We start from the raw sequence: 15822 nt of genomic DNA, 5'->3' as shown, positions 1-15822 counted from the left end.
TCCTTTGCTGTCCCACACTGTCTGATAACAACCTTCCTCATTCCTTTTGACATGTATATCGCCATTTAACTGTGAATCTCTGCCTAAGCAGGGCAATTTTACAAGACATTGTAGACATCACAGAAGAGATCCATGCGGAAAGAAAAGAGACTCTATAGAGGAATATTTATTGAAAACATCTATGCTATGAAGTAGTATGGTTAAAAGTATCTTTCTTTTCTTTCCAAAACTCTTTTGTCCAGGGAAGATAATCTTGTGAATGAAAACAAATTCATATAATGGGATTATGCTTAATTTGCTCTCTGGCTAATTAAATCCTCTTATTTGTCAAATCTGTTGGATGGAAATAATTCATGCTGTAAATAGCACAATTTTGATTCCTTGCTTGAGTGGGATTGGATGATCCTATCGCCCGTTAAAAGAAACAAAACAAAACAAAAAGCAAACAGTATTTGATCAGTGGAAGAGTTTCCTAAGAAAAGCTCACATGTAAAAGTAATTTCTGGAAAAAACCCACCATAGCTACCCTATATTTGAACACTAGCAATATTTAGACTTTATGACTGTCCCTAGGGGAAGCTGCTGGCTACAGCACAGTCCTGTGACAGTCATTTACCAGAACTGTTCTATCAGTGATAGGAAGAATACACAATCAAAGTCAGCAGAAGTCACTGCAGCAGGAGTGATCTGGAAGGCTCTGAAACAGTCGAATTGCAAGTTCAATGTGAAGGAAGCAGCATTATTCGTCCTCCCAGAGACCCGAGTGCTGTGCCGGGGTGCCATCCTGCAAACTCCCCTCGCAGCCAGCAGACACGACCAAGAGGGGAATTGGTCTCCTTGACTTCAACAGGAGCCACACACGTCTCTCCAGAGCAGTTGGCCTGAAGCAGGTGGCCCTCCAGAGCAGAATCAGTCCTGCCTCACATCGGCCAAGGGCAAGTTTGCCCTGTGCTGGAGCTGGAGCAGCATGGGGCTATCAGCTTGCACCATCACACACATGGAAGGCAGAAAGGCATGCGATTCCCTGGATTTCACTACAGATTAGTTTAAAGTAATAAGGTCTAGCTTTAAAATATGGAAGGAATGTCTTATTCGGAGGCATCGTGCATCTAGACTGCAGAAGCAGATCCATATGTGCTGCGTGGATCCAGTAAGCTGTCACATTGAAGAGTTAGTGTCTTTGAAGATAACAGGACGTCTCTTTGCTGGGCAGACTGGCTGTACATGCAGTGACCTGATTGTGCAGGGAAATAGCCTAAAATAGCTGTTCCATCCATAATGCCTTGTCTGCAATAGCTGCCCATCTGGATGCTCCTTGCTGGAAGTGCCTTTGTTGAATCTGATTTAGAAGTAAACTAAATTAAATTACAGAAAGGCGTTTTTAGTGCAGAATGTGTGTTTAAACATAGATTTAGTCTGCAAACCTTTTGCTGTTAAATTTACTTATGACAACCTCCTCTCACCCCCGTTGGCAAGTCCTAAAAGCTGCCTGAGATAAATAAGCACCTTCATCAGCATCGAAGTTACTGCAGTTTATTAAGATTATTCTCTCTAGCAGAATTTATTTCTCCTGCTCTGCTGAAGTCTTCAACTTGTCTCTGATATTTGGCTATATTTGGAGACAGATGGAGCTCATCTTTCTTTATCTGATTGATTTTTGATTTGTACCTCTTTTAAAGTACACCCATTTTTATATTCTCTGTTATGTTAATGATGGTAGTTCTCTTACCGTGCTTTTAAGTTACATATACGAGAGAGTGCTGGGTAGCTGGTTTATGTGCTTTTTAAGAAGAAATTTGTTAAGTGACAGCATTTATTCCAAGAAGTCAGTAATACTAAATAGAATTTTGGTGAGGAAAGAGTTAAGAAACTTCTCTGTTCTCCTCCTGCCATTAGTTTGAGCCAGGAGACAGCTCCCCAGACTTGAATCCTGGATCAGCGTGTTGGCTCCACTGAGCAGTAATAAGGGAAAAGGAGGAAGAGAAATGTAAAAGTGATCTATAAGCAAGAATGTCTCTATATATAGAAGTTTTCCATGAAGCACCAGACACTCTTTAAGAATTAATGGCAAATTGGCCCAAATCATGCAGTGCTTACAAACTATACTGAACTTGCTCTTTCTGTTCCAAAGATGCATTGACATGTTTTCTTTGGAACTACGCAATCATTCTTGAGCAAAAATGATCAGTTCCATTACATCCTGTTATTTGTACTGCTTTATATCTATAATCCTATATTGCTTTTTACTTAACAATTATTGCACATCAGGTATAAAACTTAATAAGCAGTGAAGCTAGTTGACTGTGCTGACATGGGCGGGGGGAGGAAGTAGATGTTATAGGATATTTGGCGAATAACGAATTAAATTATCATAACGCTTGGCCATGCAGGGAGGTGAGACCTCTCTTTGCTCCTAAATCTTCTGCTTTGTTCTGCAGTTGTAATCTTGCCTGCACAGAAAAAGAAGTCATGTTGCTTGCCATTACTCCATTTGCAGGCTACTGGATAGGCAAGACAGAAAAATGGAATAAGTTCTTTACTCACTGCCCCTCAGTCTCCTCCCTTGCTTACAGGAGCAAGTATGTGAGGGTAATTAGCTGCATTTTTAGAACAGGAAAACATCTTGTTTCCTGCTGCAAGGAAGAATCTGGGATGGGATAAGGGAATTCATTCTCAAGGCTGCATAACAGTGAACTCTTGCTTACTCTTGAAACACTAGGAGCATAGCCAGTGAGTACTATGCGATTGGGTTTTGCTCGGTTGAAAGTCCAACAATAGTCTTTACAGCACGTAGGAAGCTACAAGAAAGCTGCTTGTTTTTTAATGGTAGTTGGAAAGTGAACAGGGTATTAGAAACTATAAAGGATGAAATATGAGACACCTGGAAACACCCTGATGGATTTGCACAATACTGAAGGCACATCAGTTCCCTCCAGTAATACTATGTTGGCTTTTGGCTATTCGATCACACAAGAAACAGTACATGACTTTGTTTCAACTGTTTCCGCTCAAACCTGTTTTGCTGCAGCTGTTGTGAAGGAGGGAGTTCTTTATTCTCTTCATCTCACCACGTGAGAGGATGCTCTGTTTTATTAGTGGACAAGAGATGGTGGAAGTATAAGAGGCAAGGAAAGTAGGAAAGGAACAGGAAGGTATCAAAAAGGGCAGCTGATGAGATTGTGCACCTGTGGGTCCCAGGAACTGACACTTGGCATTGTCCTGATAAAGAAACTTTGAACAGTGCTATTTAAAACATAATTCTTTTCTAGCTGTCATCACATACTAATGTGTACAGCAGAGTCAACAAAAGCTTCATAACTCTTGTCTGAAGATGACCAATATCGAATAAATATGCTCTGGTTTTGAAACTCTGTCTATAACAGAGAAAGGGAATTCATTTTTTCCCTAGTGTTATACAGACTAATACATTTCCTCTAGCGTATCCAGTAGTTAGCAAAAATGGGTACCCTAAATGAGCAGAAGACAGGCATGAAACCTGGTTACCCTAGTGCAGTAGGCTATGCTGTTCGCTTCCAGGGATTCCTTTCGTTGCTAAAATATGAGCAATCTCTGCTGCTGCTTGTTTGGCAGGATGGCAGCTGAGCTCTGTTCACAGCGATAAGAGGGCAGCCTCTGTTGCAGCTGCTTGATCGCTGCATTATGCACGCAGAGTATTACTGAGCAAAAGGCTTTTAAAGAGGCATTAGGAGGATTGTGTTCGTTAGAATGCAGTGTAATGTGAATAAGGCAAGCTGGACACAAGTTCCCCCTAGTGAGGGAATCAATAATAGCTGCTGCTCAAGGAGGTAACTGTAAATATAGACAACTATGATAATGAACTTTGCTATAATTACATTTGCATGTGTTTGTGTGTGAAGTTAAAGGGTTTAGACACAGTAAAGGAAGTATGGAAAGTAAAATGGAAGGTCCTTCCATTCTTTTTCTTTAATCAGGACTTTTTTATTTTTCAGTCTTAAAGTTTTGTTTCCCGGTATTTGAATGCTTGGTGCATATGCTCACTGTCTGAAGCAGCAGTTCTCTCAGTCCCAGTATTTCAGCCAAGATTATTTGTTCCACAGACCTTGTAGGGGATGGGGGAGGGAAGCGAAGTTTAAGCTTACAGGAGTTTTCTTACCAAATGGCCTTTTAGGCACAAAATAGAACTGGGTTTTGACCCTATGGGCTATTTTTCAGCTTGTAGTTCAGGGCTATTAGTGTGACACTTTCCCCAAAAGTGCATGGGTAGAAAACATGAAGGGCAAGTGGCTGTCTTGGAGGAGAAAATGGGTCTAGTTTTTCCAGAAACTTCACACATAGCTGTGGACAATTCCCTTCTGTTCTTCTGGATAATTAATGCTGCCCTAAAAGCTAACAGCTGCATCAAGGTGTTCTGGTATGATAGTTGTGGATCCCAAAAGTGCAAATCTATGCACACAGGTTTTGGTCTTTTCGTACTGTGAATCCATATGGTTTGTCTTGTGTGACTTTCTGCATGAAATAACAGATTATTGCTACCCTATACAAACTGGAAATGATATTTGGAAAACTGAAAAATATGTCAGTAATTCCTTACCCCTGTTGCCCACAAATTCAGTTTGGTTTCAAATACAGGGTCTTTTTGAACAAACTTCCACTGTATTCCAATGGGTTTATTATTTAGCCAGAGATGGTGGACTTTAAGGGTGTACTTACATAGGAGAAATCAGTCGTAGAGAGAAAATAAATACTCAGAAAAGCCATTCTCATATGTGCAGGATTTGAACAGATGGATAATCAAAGAAACACAGAGGAATCATCAGGTGCTCAGTGGTATTAAGAAAAAAACAACAGCAGCTTCTCTTCTGTGTGTTGTGCACTCACTGCTAAGTGTACAAATGACTTTTATCCACAAACGCTCGTGCTTAGTCCTGAGTGATGTCTGATCAAAAGCACCATTTCAGGAATTAGATGCATGAGACTATTTAAAGGAAAGGGAATCGTAAGTACAAGATGTAACTTGCCTCTCAAGTGAGCATTGGAAGCTGAGTAAGGTAAATGCAGCATTCCGTCCCCCCTTTGCACAGAAATACAGAGCTGCTCTGCAGAAGTGCGGAGGGGTTTGTCCCCTCTCTGTGCAGATCAGCTGCACTTGCTGCAAAGTGTGTGAGGAAGCTCCGTGGTGAGTTAATTCCCTCTGTCGGGGCACCTGCTGGTGCTGCCAAGCCAGGACTGCAGCTTCGGGAAATGCCGCTTGGTGCTGGGCTGGTTTCCTGCAGCTGCTCTGGGCGTCCAGGCCAGTACTCCCTGCCCTCCGCTCACTTCTCTGCCAGACTGGAGTAACTGGTCACTCAGCCCATGAGCTGTATCTGTTACCTGTAATCTGATTATTTAATTCTCAACAATGCATGGTACAGCAATCCCGTGTTTCTTTTAAAGAGAGGAAAGATGGAGCAATCTACAAGCCATACTACACATTTAATATATCAGAAACAAAGGTGAATTTTTTCTTGTACGTCCACAGAATCTGAGGCAAACAGTTGATTCAGTTGTAGAGGTTTTTTGTAGTCCAATTCTTGCAACAAAATGCATCTTCTGCAAATAGAAGAGCTCTCAACTAGTACAGATTGCCAGTCTGGCCTATTTGAGAGTTTTGGTAACTTAAACACAGAGATGTAAAATCATCAGTCTTACTGATTTTGAAATGATCATTTGATAATTCTGAAAAATCTATTATATTTCCTCTGAGAAACATGTTTTTAAAACCTCATCATCCATTACCAATCAGTATTCCTGGATGTATGCATATTCTGAATGACTGATGTTGCTGAATCAAAGTGATGGTGCAACTTAATTTTGCATTTATTGGCAGTAGCATTCATAAGCCTGTTTTCTGTATAGGAAAAACAACATTTCAAGGAAGTATTTTCTTCAGTCTTCCAGAAGCTGACAGCCAGAGCTGGTAGAAGGGTGATGTGCAGAACTCGTGTGTGGTCTGGGAGATAGTGATGTCTCTTTAAATACAGTTTTTAAGTGGGCTGTCTACATGTGGTCAGCTTCAAGAGAACCTTTCACAAAACAGGAATCTGTTATTTAATTAATCTAATTATTTTCTTTAACGCTTTTTGAAGCCGTATGTTTTATTTAATCTTAAATGTTTTCTGTGTACAAAGCTGCTGAGAAGACCATGGGGATGATTGCTTGTGGGAGCCCTGAGATGCTGGTGACAAAAAGGCACCATCTCCCACTTCACAGCAATGCATGCAACCCCTATAGCACATTATAGGTTAAGTTACTGTTTGCATTTCCGCTTGTTTGCAGAGGAAGGTGTGGGTGTATCTGTAACACCCTCCTACAACCTGTTTATTTACAGGGACATGGCTGAAGAGTAGTTTGGGCCTTGTACAACAAGAGGGAAATCAGTTGACTTGGACTTACATTGCACCTCAGCTGGGCTACTGGGTTGCAGCTATGTCACCTACTATCCCAGGTAAGATAGAATTGAATTTTATTGATGTTGCTATCATTCAGTAATTATTTATTCATATATAATGTTTCTATTTTTCAGAATGACCTCATCTGAGATGCGACAGCTTGATCCATAATGGATTATTAGAAAACAGAAATCTGAAAGTAAAAGGCTAAAATCTTTTGGGGATTGTGGGGGGCAAGCCTTGTGCTCAAAACCTCTGGGTCATTTCAATGGGAAACTTTTTAAAGTGTTCCCACTTTGATGCGTTTATGTCACCGCTGCCCGGTAGAGCCATTGCTAGAAAATGAGGGGGGTTATAACATCTACGTATTGGTGTTTCAGCAGGTAGAAAAATACATGCTGTGAGGTTTCTGTACAGAAACTCCCAAAGAAACGGATTCGCCTAAGACCAACGCCATCCTGAGTCAGACGTTTACTAATGGATTGATTGACTGTAGTTTTTTTCCTTTAAACTGAAGATGCCCGTTTTGCCCTGACTGATGCTTTGCATCATCTTGGTGACTGATTAATTTACACCACAAATAACTTAGCGTAGACATTCTAGGAGGTATATTAGCAGAGTGGCATTGCTAGGTGAGCTGACTGTTTGCCATCTGCAGCCCTCTTGGCATCATTGTAGAAAATCACTTTGACCTGGGCTTTATATGCACTTCTGTGCCTGTGGAGGTTATTAATGTTGCAGTTTGTTCTTCCTTTTTTCTGTCTATGGCTGCCTCAAATTTCTTAATATTAGCTCTCCAGCAACCAATAATCAGAGGTACCTCTTTAAAGAGTCAAACAAACAAAAAACTCCTCCTTTTACAGATTTTCTTTATTAGGTTTTCTGGATGAAAACCAAATACAGTAGAAATGAAAACATTCTTGCCTTGGCTGTACAAGCTAAATAAACTATATCTGACCGACAAAACAAACTCTAACTTGAGCACTGTTTTTAAAGTCTGCTTGTATATGCCATGAAGTTGTTTTATGATTTGAAAGCTTTTTATTTGAGGTTATATTAAATGAAACTGCTGGAATATTCAGCCGATGCATTGCTGAACAGAGTTTAGATGCAGGTGCAGATCTGAATAAGTGATCATGTTGAATTTAATGGAATATTAAAAAATAATTGTACTTGAAGAAAAAGCAACTGCTCTGAGTCAAATGTTTCCCAGCACAGTTCTGTCCCAAGGGCAAGGAAGTTACACAAGTCATGAAATTGTACCTACAACTCAAAGACTAGAAGGCCTGTATCTCTTTAACAGGAGCAGGCTTATCTGCTCTTGCTTTTTAACTTGTATGACAGAATTTCTACTTATATTTTACTTTTTCTTCTTTCTAATGGCAAGATCTGGGTTCCCAAAACTTTGTTGCAATGGGAACAACATTTTCCTTAAAAATTCAAGTGATTTATCTCTTCTTTTTGCATAATGTCCTGAAGCAACAGTATCAATCAATTATGTAAAGGTAGTGGTGGAACAGAATGTATAAATACTTAGATTTCCCAAATGCAATATACTTGATGTTCTTTTTCATCCGGTTAATGTATTTTTGCTTACTTTGTCTCCTCATTCAATCTATTTGATTTATTATCTCAAAAAAATGGACAAAAATGAGCTTTGTATTCCTAGCAGTGGCTCTACAGACCACTCAACATCCACAGATTAGGTTTTACAAACCTCGTGATTTAGAACATTAATGTTGCCCAGGTTTGCTGGTCTTCACAGTACATGCATGTTACTCTGTCAGCTGGTGCTGTACCTCCTTGCCTGCAGATAAAAATTTGGTCCTTTATTTCAAAATCCTGGTAAGGATTTTACAAACCAACAGGGTTACACATGCATAATTGTGAACAGATGCTGTCCACATGTATGCATTCCTTTATATGTTAGAACATTTGCTAAGTGTTACTGAAACCTGGAGATACAACACTGTTTTGCTAGTGGCCTGTTTTTTAAAGCTACTGAAGAACTGCTTGGCTTGGCTTGATTGAGACTTCAGCGCACCAACACATCTTCCAGTGAGTCCTGTACTGCACTGTCTGTACTGTTTAGTGCAAAGCACCACAAGTCTGGTTAAAGACAAGCTGTTGACCGCAGTGCTGCTACATACGTTACAGTGCTGGAAGATGCTGTGATGGCTTTTCTCCAGCGATGAGAGCTTTGGCACACTGTGTCAGCATCAGGACCTGAAAGGCAGCATTCACTGATGCATGCTCCCATTGAAACTAACTGCTTTTCCACAGAATGATCTATTTGGACTTGCAGTCGTGAAAACCAGCACATGCTTTATCCACAACTTGCTCCCTTCTCCAGAGGTAGCCTGCTCAATAGGCACCAGGGCTACGAGCATCAGCGTTGCTCACTTAGCATCCTGATAACAAGGGAAGATGTCCCTCTCTTTGATTAAAGTGTTGTTCCTTTTCCCTGTTGGCAGGTTGTTACAGGTCTAAATTCTCTTTTCTGGCCTTCCAGGTCCCGTTGTAGCACACGACATTACCAGCTATCACACAATATTTCTTTTGGCAATTTTAGGAGGGATGGCTCTCATACTTCTAGTCTTGCTGTGTCTCCTTTTGTATTATTGCAGGTAAGATTCACTGTCCTAGTTACTTCATTCATATTAGAAATATAAGCTTTTTTGTGTTCATGAAATTAAAAGATTTTGTATTGAAATATTTTTACTTGGAGGGGAAAAAAGTTAAAGAAAAAGAAAAGCAAGGATGCACTTTAAGAAGAAACAGTGAAATCTAATTCCATATGTTCCCAGTTACATGCAGTACATACAATCCCTTCCTTTGGTAAGATGGTAGTTGAATGAATCACACACACGTGTACCTGTGTTACCCTTGTAAGAGGTTCTAAAACCTCCTATCAAACATAGGCATAGGTCCAAGATCTCTGTCATTGTGCCTGTGCTGCATTCACAGGTAATCTTTTTGTTAGTCTTATATTAAAATGAATGTTAAACTTTATCAGCAAGTGTATGTTAATGTGTGATTCTGTATTTGCCTCCATCACACATTTTCTCCAATTTATAATTGGTGCTTGGGATATTTCCCAATTGACATTAGTTATTATTTAATTTTAATTTCACTTCTGGGATAAGCTTTTAATTCTTAGGTTATGTAATAGAGCTCAGTTCCCCTAATATTAATCACTACTTTAAAATCTCACATTAAGACACACTTGCTGTTCTTGTGTCTGTGTACGACAGTCATAAATGTGTAACTTCTTTTGTTACTGACTTTTATAGAAGAAAATGTCTAAGACCACGACAGCATCATAAGAAATTGCAACTTTCTACAGCACTGGACACTTCTAAGAAGGATCAAGCAACTTCTATGTCCCACATAAATTTAATATTTTCCCGTCGTGAGTCAGAATTTCCTGGCGGGCTATCTGTTGCTAGCAATGGACACACTGAAAACTCAGGTGCGAAGGAATTAATCAGTGCTGTCCACATGGAGATGGTATCACCTAGTGCAGAAGCAGATATGCACACGCCTATGCTCAAACACTCATTCAGTACTTCCCAGGAGTTCAGCTCCCGAGAGGAACTGCTCTCTGACAAGGAGAAAGACAAGAGCAGAATTTCCTTGGATGACCTGACTCCCAGCGGGTCTCTAAGAAAAGACTACCACAAATCAGCAGATAGTTTTCCTTTAAAGCCAAGAAAACCTACAGAAACAGCTGAAGGCTATGAGTCGCCTGTCAAAGATGAGTACAGGAGAAGCTACAATGCTATGCTGTCTCAGCCTTTATTTGAAAAGCAAGAGAGAGAAATTCAAGTATCTATGAACCATATTGCTACTGGAAGTAAATACAATATTCAGGAACAAATATACCCCCCACCTTCAGCCCCTGAGAAAGAGTTGCTGGACTGCAGACCTACTGATTGTATGATGTCTCGTTCAGTTGATCACCTTGAAAGACCTACATCTTTCCCTCGACCAGGTCAGTTAATCTGCTGCAATTCTGTTGACCAAGTCAACGACAGTGTTTACAGAAAAGTTTTGCCTGCATTGGTCATCCCAGGTCACTATATGAAATTGCCAGGAGAACACCCTTTTGTTAGCCAGCCACTGGTTGTCCCAGCTGACCAGCAGATTGGTATAGAAAGACTTCAGGCTGAGCTTCCTAACCCTCATGCGCGGCTTTTTCCACACCCCCCCCAACAGCTGCAACCCCAACAGTTAGCATCCCAAGCAATATCTCAGCAGCATTTGCAAGATGCAGGTGCAGTGGAGTGGAGTCAACAAAATGCTTCCATGTCTGAATCTGTTTCCATTCCTGCCTCACTTAATGATGCATCCCTGGCTCAAATGAATAGTGAAGTGCAGCTTCTTACAGAAAAGGCTTTGATGGAATTAGGAGGTGGAAAGCCGTTGCCTCATCCTCGAGCATGGTTTGTTTCTCTAGATGGGCGTTCAAATGCTCATGTTAGACATTCATACATCGATCTCCAAAGAGCTGGTAGGAACGGGAGTAACGATGCCAGTTTGGACTCTGGTGTTGACATGAATGAACCAAAATCTGCCCGAAAGGGAAGAGGAGATCATCTGTCTGCGCCACAGAGTCACCCACTAGAGCAAGAGCACCGGCAGAGGGAGCGGAAGGTTTCGGATAGCACAGCTTACACACAGCTTGTGTACTTGGATGACATGGACCAAAGTGGCAGTGAGTGTGGAACAGCAGTGTGTAGCCCTGAGGACAATGCTCTACGATGCCTACTAGAAGGCACCAGTAAGAGGAGTGGTGTGCAGCTGCCCAGCCTGCAGGAGGAAACAAGAACTGGGGATACCAAACCAGAGCCATTAACTAGTCCTGAACATGGAACATCAGGTCAAGATGATGAGGAGGATGAGGAAGATGACCAAGGTGAAGATAAGAAGAGTCCTTGGCAGAAACGAGAGGAAAGACCACTAATGACTTTCAATCTAAAGTGAGCTATTGTGAAAATCCACCATTCTGTGGTGTATAAAATTGCCAAATATTCTTTCTGTGGAAGTGCTTGATTTATTTTTTTTCCTTTGTTTTTGTTGTGGAGAGAAGAAAAAAATACAAACTGTGGTGAGCAACATTTGAAAGAACTTAAATGCATTACTGTGTAAATGTTAGAAAAGATTTAAAATCATTCCTCTGATTCAATGGCTGCCTCCAGTGAGATAGCTGAACAAAGAGTGTGATTGTTATTTCATATACTTTATATTGGTCAGCCAGGATGTTGAAAATACTGACGAATTGTTTTGGGTGGTTTGTGACCTCAATCTCCTAATGAATGGGAGCTGGTGAAGCTTTTGTTTTGTAGGCCAATTTTACGTGGATAATGCTACTGAAAGTATGTTAAAAACGAGTTTGACACATGGTGTCCAGAATTGTGCATTATCTCAATGAAAGGCTATGCATTGCTGCTTTTAGTAATATTTTGCTTATACTATGCTTTTCTTAATTTTACAAGTTGGTTGTAAACATTTTATGTCCTTTACTGTAAACTACTCAGCAATTTATTTTAATGTAAAACTACAGGAAACTTGAGTAGCATCCCTTAGCATTGAAGCCTTTTTATGAAACCAAACTGAACTTTATGTCGACTAAGATTCCTCCAGTTCTGGTCCCATTTACTCAAAGTGCCTTTTTTACAGTAACAATGAACAGTCCCTTCTTTTGCTAACTCCTTTTAATTGACCCCATTTGGGATTTTATAAACTTCTGGACTTCTACTTTTTATTTTAAGCTGCATGCCAAGAGTCCCATTTTGTGCTGAGCATTTCTCATTTCAGTACAGTGTATTCTGTAGCTATCATGTATATTGTGGATTCTGTTTAGCCAGGATAGACTTAGAAGACATTTTAAAGGGCCCAGAGTAGCCAAGAAGATAGTTTCATTGACTGTATATATTGTTAGTTTCCTCTGGAATCATAGGAGCTAATCATGCTCATATAAAATGGACTATGGACCGAGCAAGTGGACTGAATGTGTCTAGAAAAATTTTGGGAAAAAAAAATGTACTATCCAAAAGTGCCAGAGTGACTCTTCTGTGCTTTCTCTTTACAGAGCTGCTTGGTTATCCAAAAATTATAATTGAAAATAAACTGCAAAAAATATCTTTGTGAATTTTTTCCTCTAGTGGTCACCACATTATTTTATATTATTTAATAAGAAAAATACTTGGGTTTCACTTTTGCTGTGCATATTTATGCTTGTGTGACTTAGTGACACACTTTCTTATGCAGTTCTCATGAACTTCAGCTGATACTGAAGTTTAGGCCCCTTTTCAGAAACATATCCTCCCTATCTTGATAAATACGTAACTATTTGCTGAAATCCTGGAATCACCAAAATTCTCTATGGAATCATGCTTCCTGTGGGACCAATTTTCTTTCTGAGATTTCTGTGGGTACTCATACTTACTGCACACTTCTCACTTCATTAATTGGGTTCAAAGAATAGAAAGCGTGTGACATCCACTCTTGTGGAATCCTTTGTCTACTTTCAGTTTATCATGTATCATTCAATTTTTTTTACACAGCATTAGCAGCAGTCATGCTTAATAATTAGTACGTGATCTCTAAAATGATTAGAGAAAGTGTTCTATAGTTCCTATTTCATTTTTAATAATAAGCCCTGACTCAGATTCATTGCTGTTTTTTTAAGTAGATTTCAAGGTTTTCTTAGGAGGCCAGTGTTGTATTTTCCATTTTACTGAATGTCTTACCTGGGAGTCCGAGCTTGAGCCAGGAACCAAATCCCAATTTCCTAGTTCCCAGTCCAGTGCTCCTCTCCATCCACAAAGCCACATCACCTCTGTTTTGCTTTAATTCACATTTGGAAGTGGTATATGTCTTAAATCTAAAATAATATTTGTGGAGTGCATTGAATATTGATATCACCATATTAGCAGTAAGTTATGTTTTAGTCATCACATACGTTCCAGGTCCTTTCCTGTTCTATTTAGGAAATTTGCTACTGACCATGTGTGAACTGGCTCTGGGGTCCAGGTTACTTATTGTCAGTCTGCGCAAGATCGCTGAACAGAAGAATACTATTTTAAAGGAATAGTATTTATCAGATGGTGGTAATACAGTGTCATTTATTGATCAGTATGCTGCATCAAGTAAACATTCTGGTTAAAATTTCTGCATACTAGAATTATTATGCTATTTAATTTTCAATTTTCTGTTGTCTTAAATCTGTCATTTTGAATTACATTCCTTTTCAGATTCCTTTGCAAGTTTTCCATCATTATTATCTTGTAAAGTGAGATTGTTGCTATTAAATTGCAGTGGTTTCTTTCTTTAATTGTGTTGGGTTTATGTTCAAAACACATAATTTGATGGTTTGATGATTTGTGGTCCTCATACAGCAAACATATTTCAACAAACACAAAGTAGATATTTTGCAAATCTTCTTTAAAACGGTGCTTTTTAAATTGCTTTGATATCACCAGCCATATAATAATTTGATTTTGCAGAATACATAGTTTATGAAATCTAATTCTCAGTGTATCCAGCACATCTGAGCTACATGTTAAATGAAATGGGAAGAGAGTAACAAAGATCAGATTATGGGTTGAGATTGAAGTGTGTCCATTGTACACATTTTGTCTAATCTTCATGTCCAGTGACAAGTTCTGTGTGTTAGTTTTCAAAAACATACTGAGAAAGATACTTTGGTAAAATATGAAGAAATTTTATGCTTGTATTTTGCAGTTGCACAGTGAAGCAAGCACCAATAAAGGTTATAAAACTTGAGCACGTCTTGGCATCAGCAGCTCCAAGTGATCTTAGTCCATGTAGAAGATAGCCTAGAAAACCAGTGCTTTCTTACTCTTGATGGCAAGTATTAACAGGGAAAAAATGCAGAACGTAACAACAAAGCTTGCAAAAGTAATGAAAATATATTTGACTTAGAAAAATACTAGGAGCAGGTGTTCAATTTATCTGTCAGCAATCAAGATTTTCAAGTCGATAATGCGTGAAAGAGTAAAGCTAATTTTTAAGTCTTAGGTTATATTATCCAAAGTCCATTTATATCATAGGGCCCGTTGGAAGTTAATATACTCATTAAGAGTCTGTTCACTTCATCGTTTTCCCCCAATTCCCACTTTGTTCCTGCTGAAACACTTGCTTCTCAAAGCTTCTTGAAGCATCTGTAAAGCACCTTGACTGATTGTGATAATGACCTTTTATTATCTGATTAAGTGCTTTGTCAGGGTACCCAGCATGCTAAAACTTCTACAAACAGAGGGAAAAAATGGTTCCTGCCTCAGAGCATTTGCAATCAAACACACTACACAAATATACAAAATTCTGGTACTGAGCTTAAATTAACAGTTTACAAAGAAACCCACCATTTAGAAATTACTCATGGTGATTTTCTCTCTTACGGGGGGGACCGAGTAGCTTTAGTAGAGTGAATTAAGCACTCTTGAGATACATTGGCAGTGTTTTCATTTTCTGCCCTTCACTCTATCCACGAATGCTCCAGGGGACCAATTTTATGTCAATATCCTAAACCAACATTGTTGAAATTGGTAAAAAATTACATGACTCATGTGGGATTTAGCCTATAGAATAGTGCAGGTGTAAATGAGCAAGTGTTGGATTAGATGTTTACTCTTTCTCTAGGAAGGTCTCTAGTGAACAAAAAAAAGGCATTATTTTTTCTAAACCAAGGAGAATACATCTGAGGATTAAAGCTCATTATCATAGAATCATTTTGGTTGGAAGAGACTCTCAGGATCATTGGGTCCAACCATAACATAACTCTAGCACTAAACCATGTCCCTAAGAACCTCATCTAAATGCCTTTTAAACACCTCCAGGGATGGCGATGCCACCGGTTCCCTGGGCAGCCTGTTCCAATGCCCGACAACCCTTTCTGTGAATAATTTTTTCCTAATATGCAATCTAAACCATCCCTGGTGCAACCTGAGGCCATTTTCTCTCATCCTATCACTTGCTACTTGGGGGAAAAGACCAACACCCTCCATGCTACAACCTCCTTTCAGATGGTTGTAGGGACTGATAAGGTCTCCCCTCAGCCTTCTTTTCTCCAGGCTGAACAGCCCCAGTTCCCTCGGCCACTCCTCATCACACAGTACCTCTGAAGCTATCAATAGGCTGTAACATGGGGCATGGTAACATCCACCCAGTACATCCTTGGACTTGGTCAAACAAGAAGAATGTCCATTTGCTTCTCTAAAATGTATGGGCAACAGGTAAGAGGTTTTTTAATCAGTGCTGCCGTGTGTGTCTCCAGCATCTGGAATTCTTAGAATCGGAATATCTGCCACCTGGTGGTGAACGGTATCTCCATATGTACTCTGTATAAAACAGTTTATAATTTCAATATAATCACAGCGTTTAACTT

The 15822-nt window shown here is 39.6% G+C and overlaps 1 protein-coding gene across 3 annotated transcripts in view; it reads left to right on the top strand.

The window, feature by feature from the left end:
- The window catches only part of FAM171A1 (family with sequence similarity 171 member A1), a 90061-nt gene extending 76312 nt beyond the window's left edge, over positions 1-13749 (top strand). For all 3 annotated transcript variants that reach the window (XM_065832229.2, XM_065832227.2, XM_065832230.2), the window contains 3 exons: positions 6350-6466; positions 8923-9037; positions 9704-13749. In XM_065832229.2, the coding sequence (XP_065688301.1) occupies positions 6350-6466; positions 8923-9037; positions 9704-11396 (1925 nt within the window). In that variant the 3' untranslated portion in view covers positions 11397-13749. The remainder of the gene's footprint in view (positions 1-6349; positions 6467-8922; positions 9038-9703) is intronic.
- The last annotated feature ends 2073 nt before the right edge of the window (positions 13750-15822 follow it).

The sequence above is a fragment of the Patagioenas fasciata genome, chromosome 2 (assembly GCF_037038585.1).
Source record: "Patagioenas fasciata isolate bPatFas1 chromosome 2, bPatFas1.hap1, whole genome shotgun sequence".
Classification (NCBI taxonomy): domain Eukaryota; kingdom Metazoa; phylum Chordata; class Aves; order Columbiformes; family Columbidae; genus Patagioenas; species Patagioenas fasciata.
Note: the sequence above shows the minus strand (reverse complement) of the source record. Positions and strands in the feature narration are given on the sequence as shown.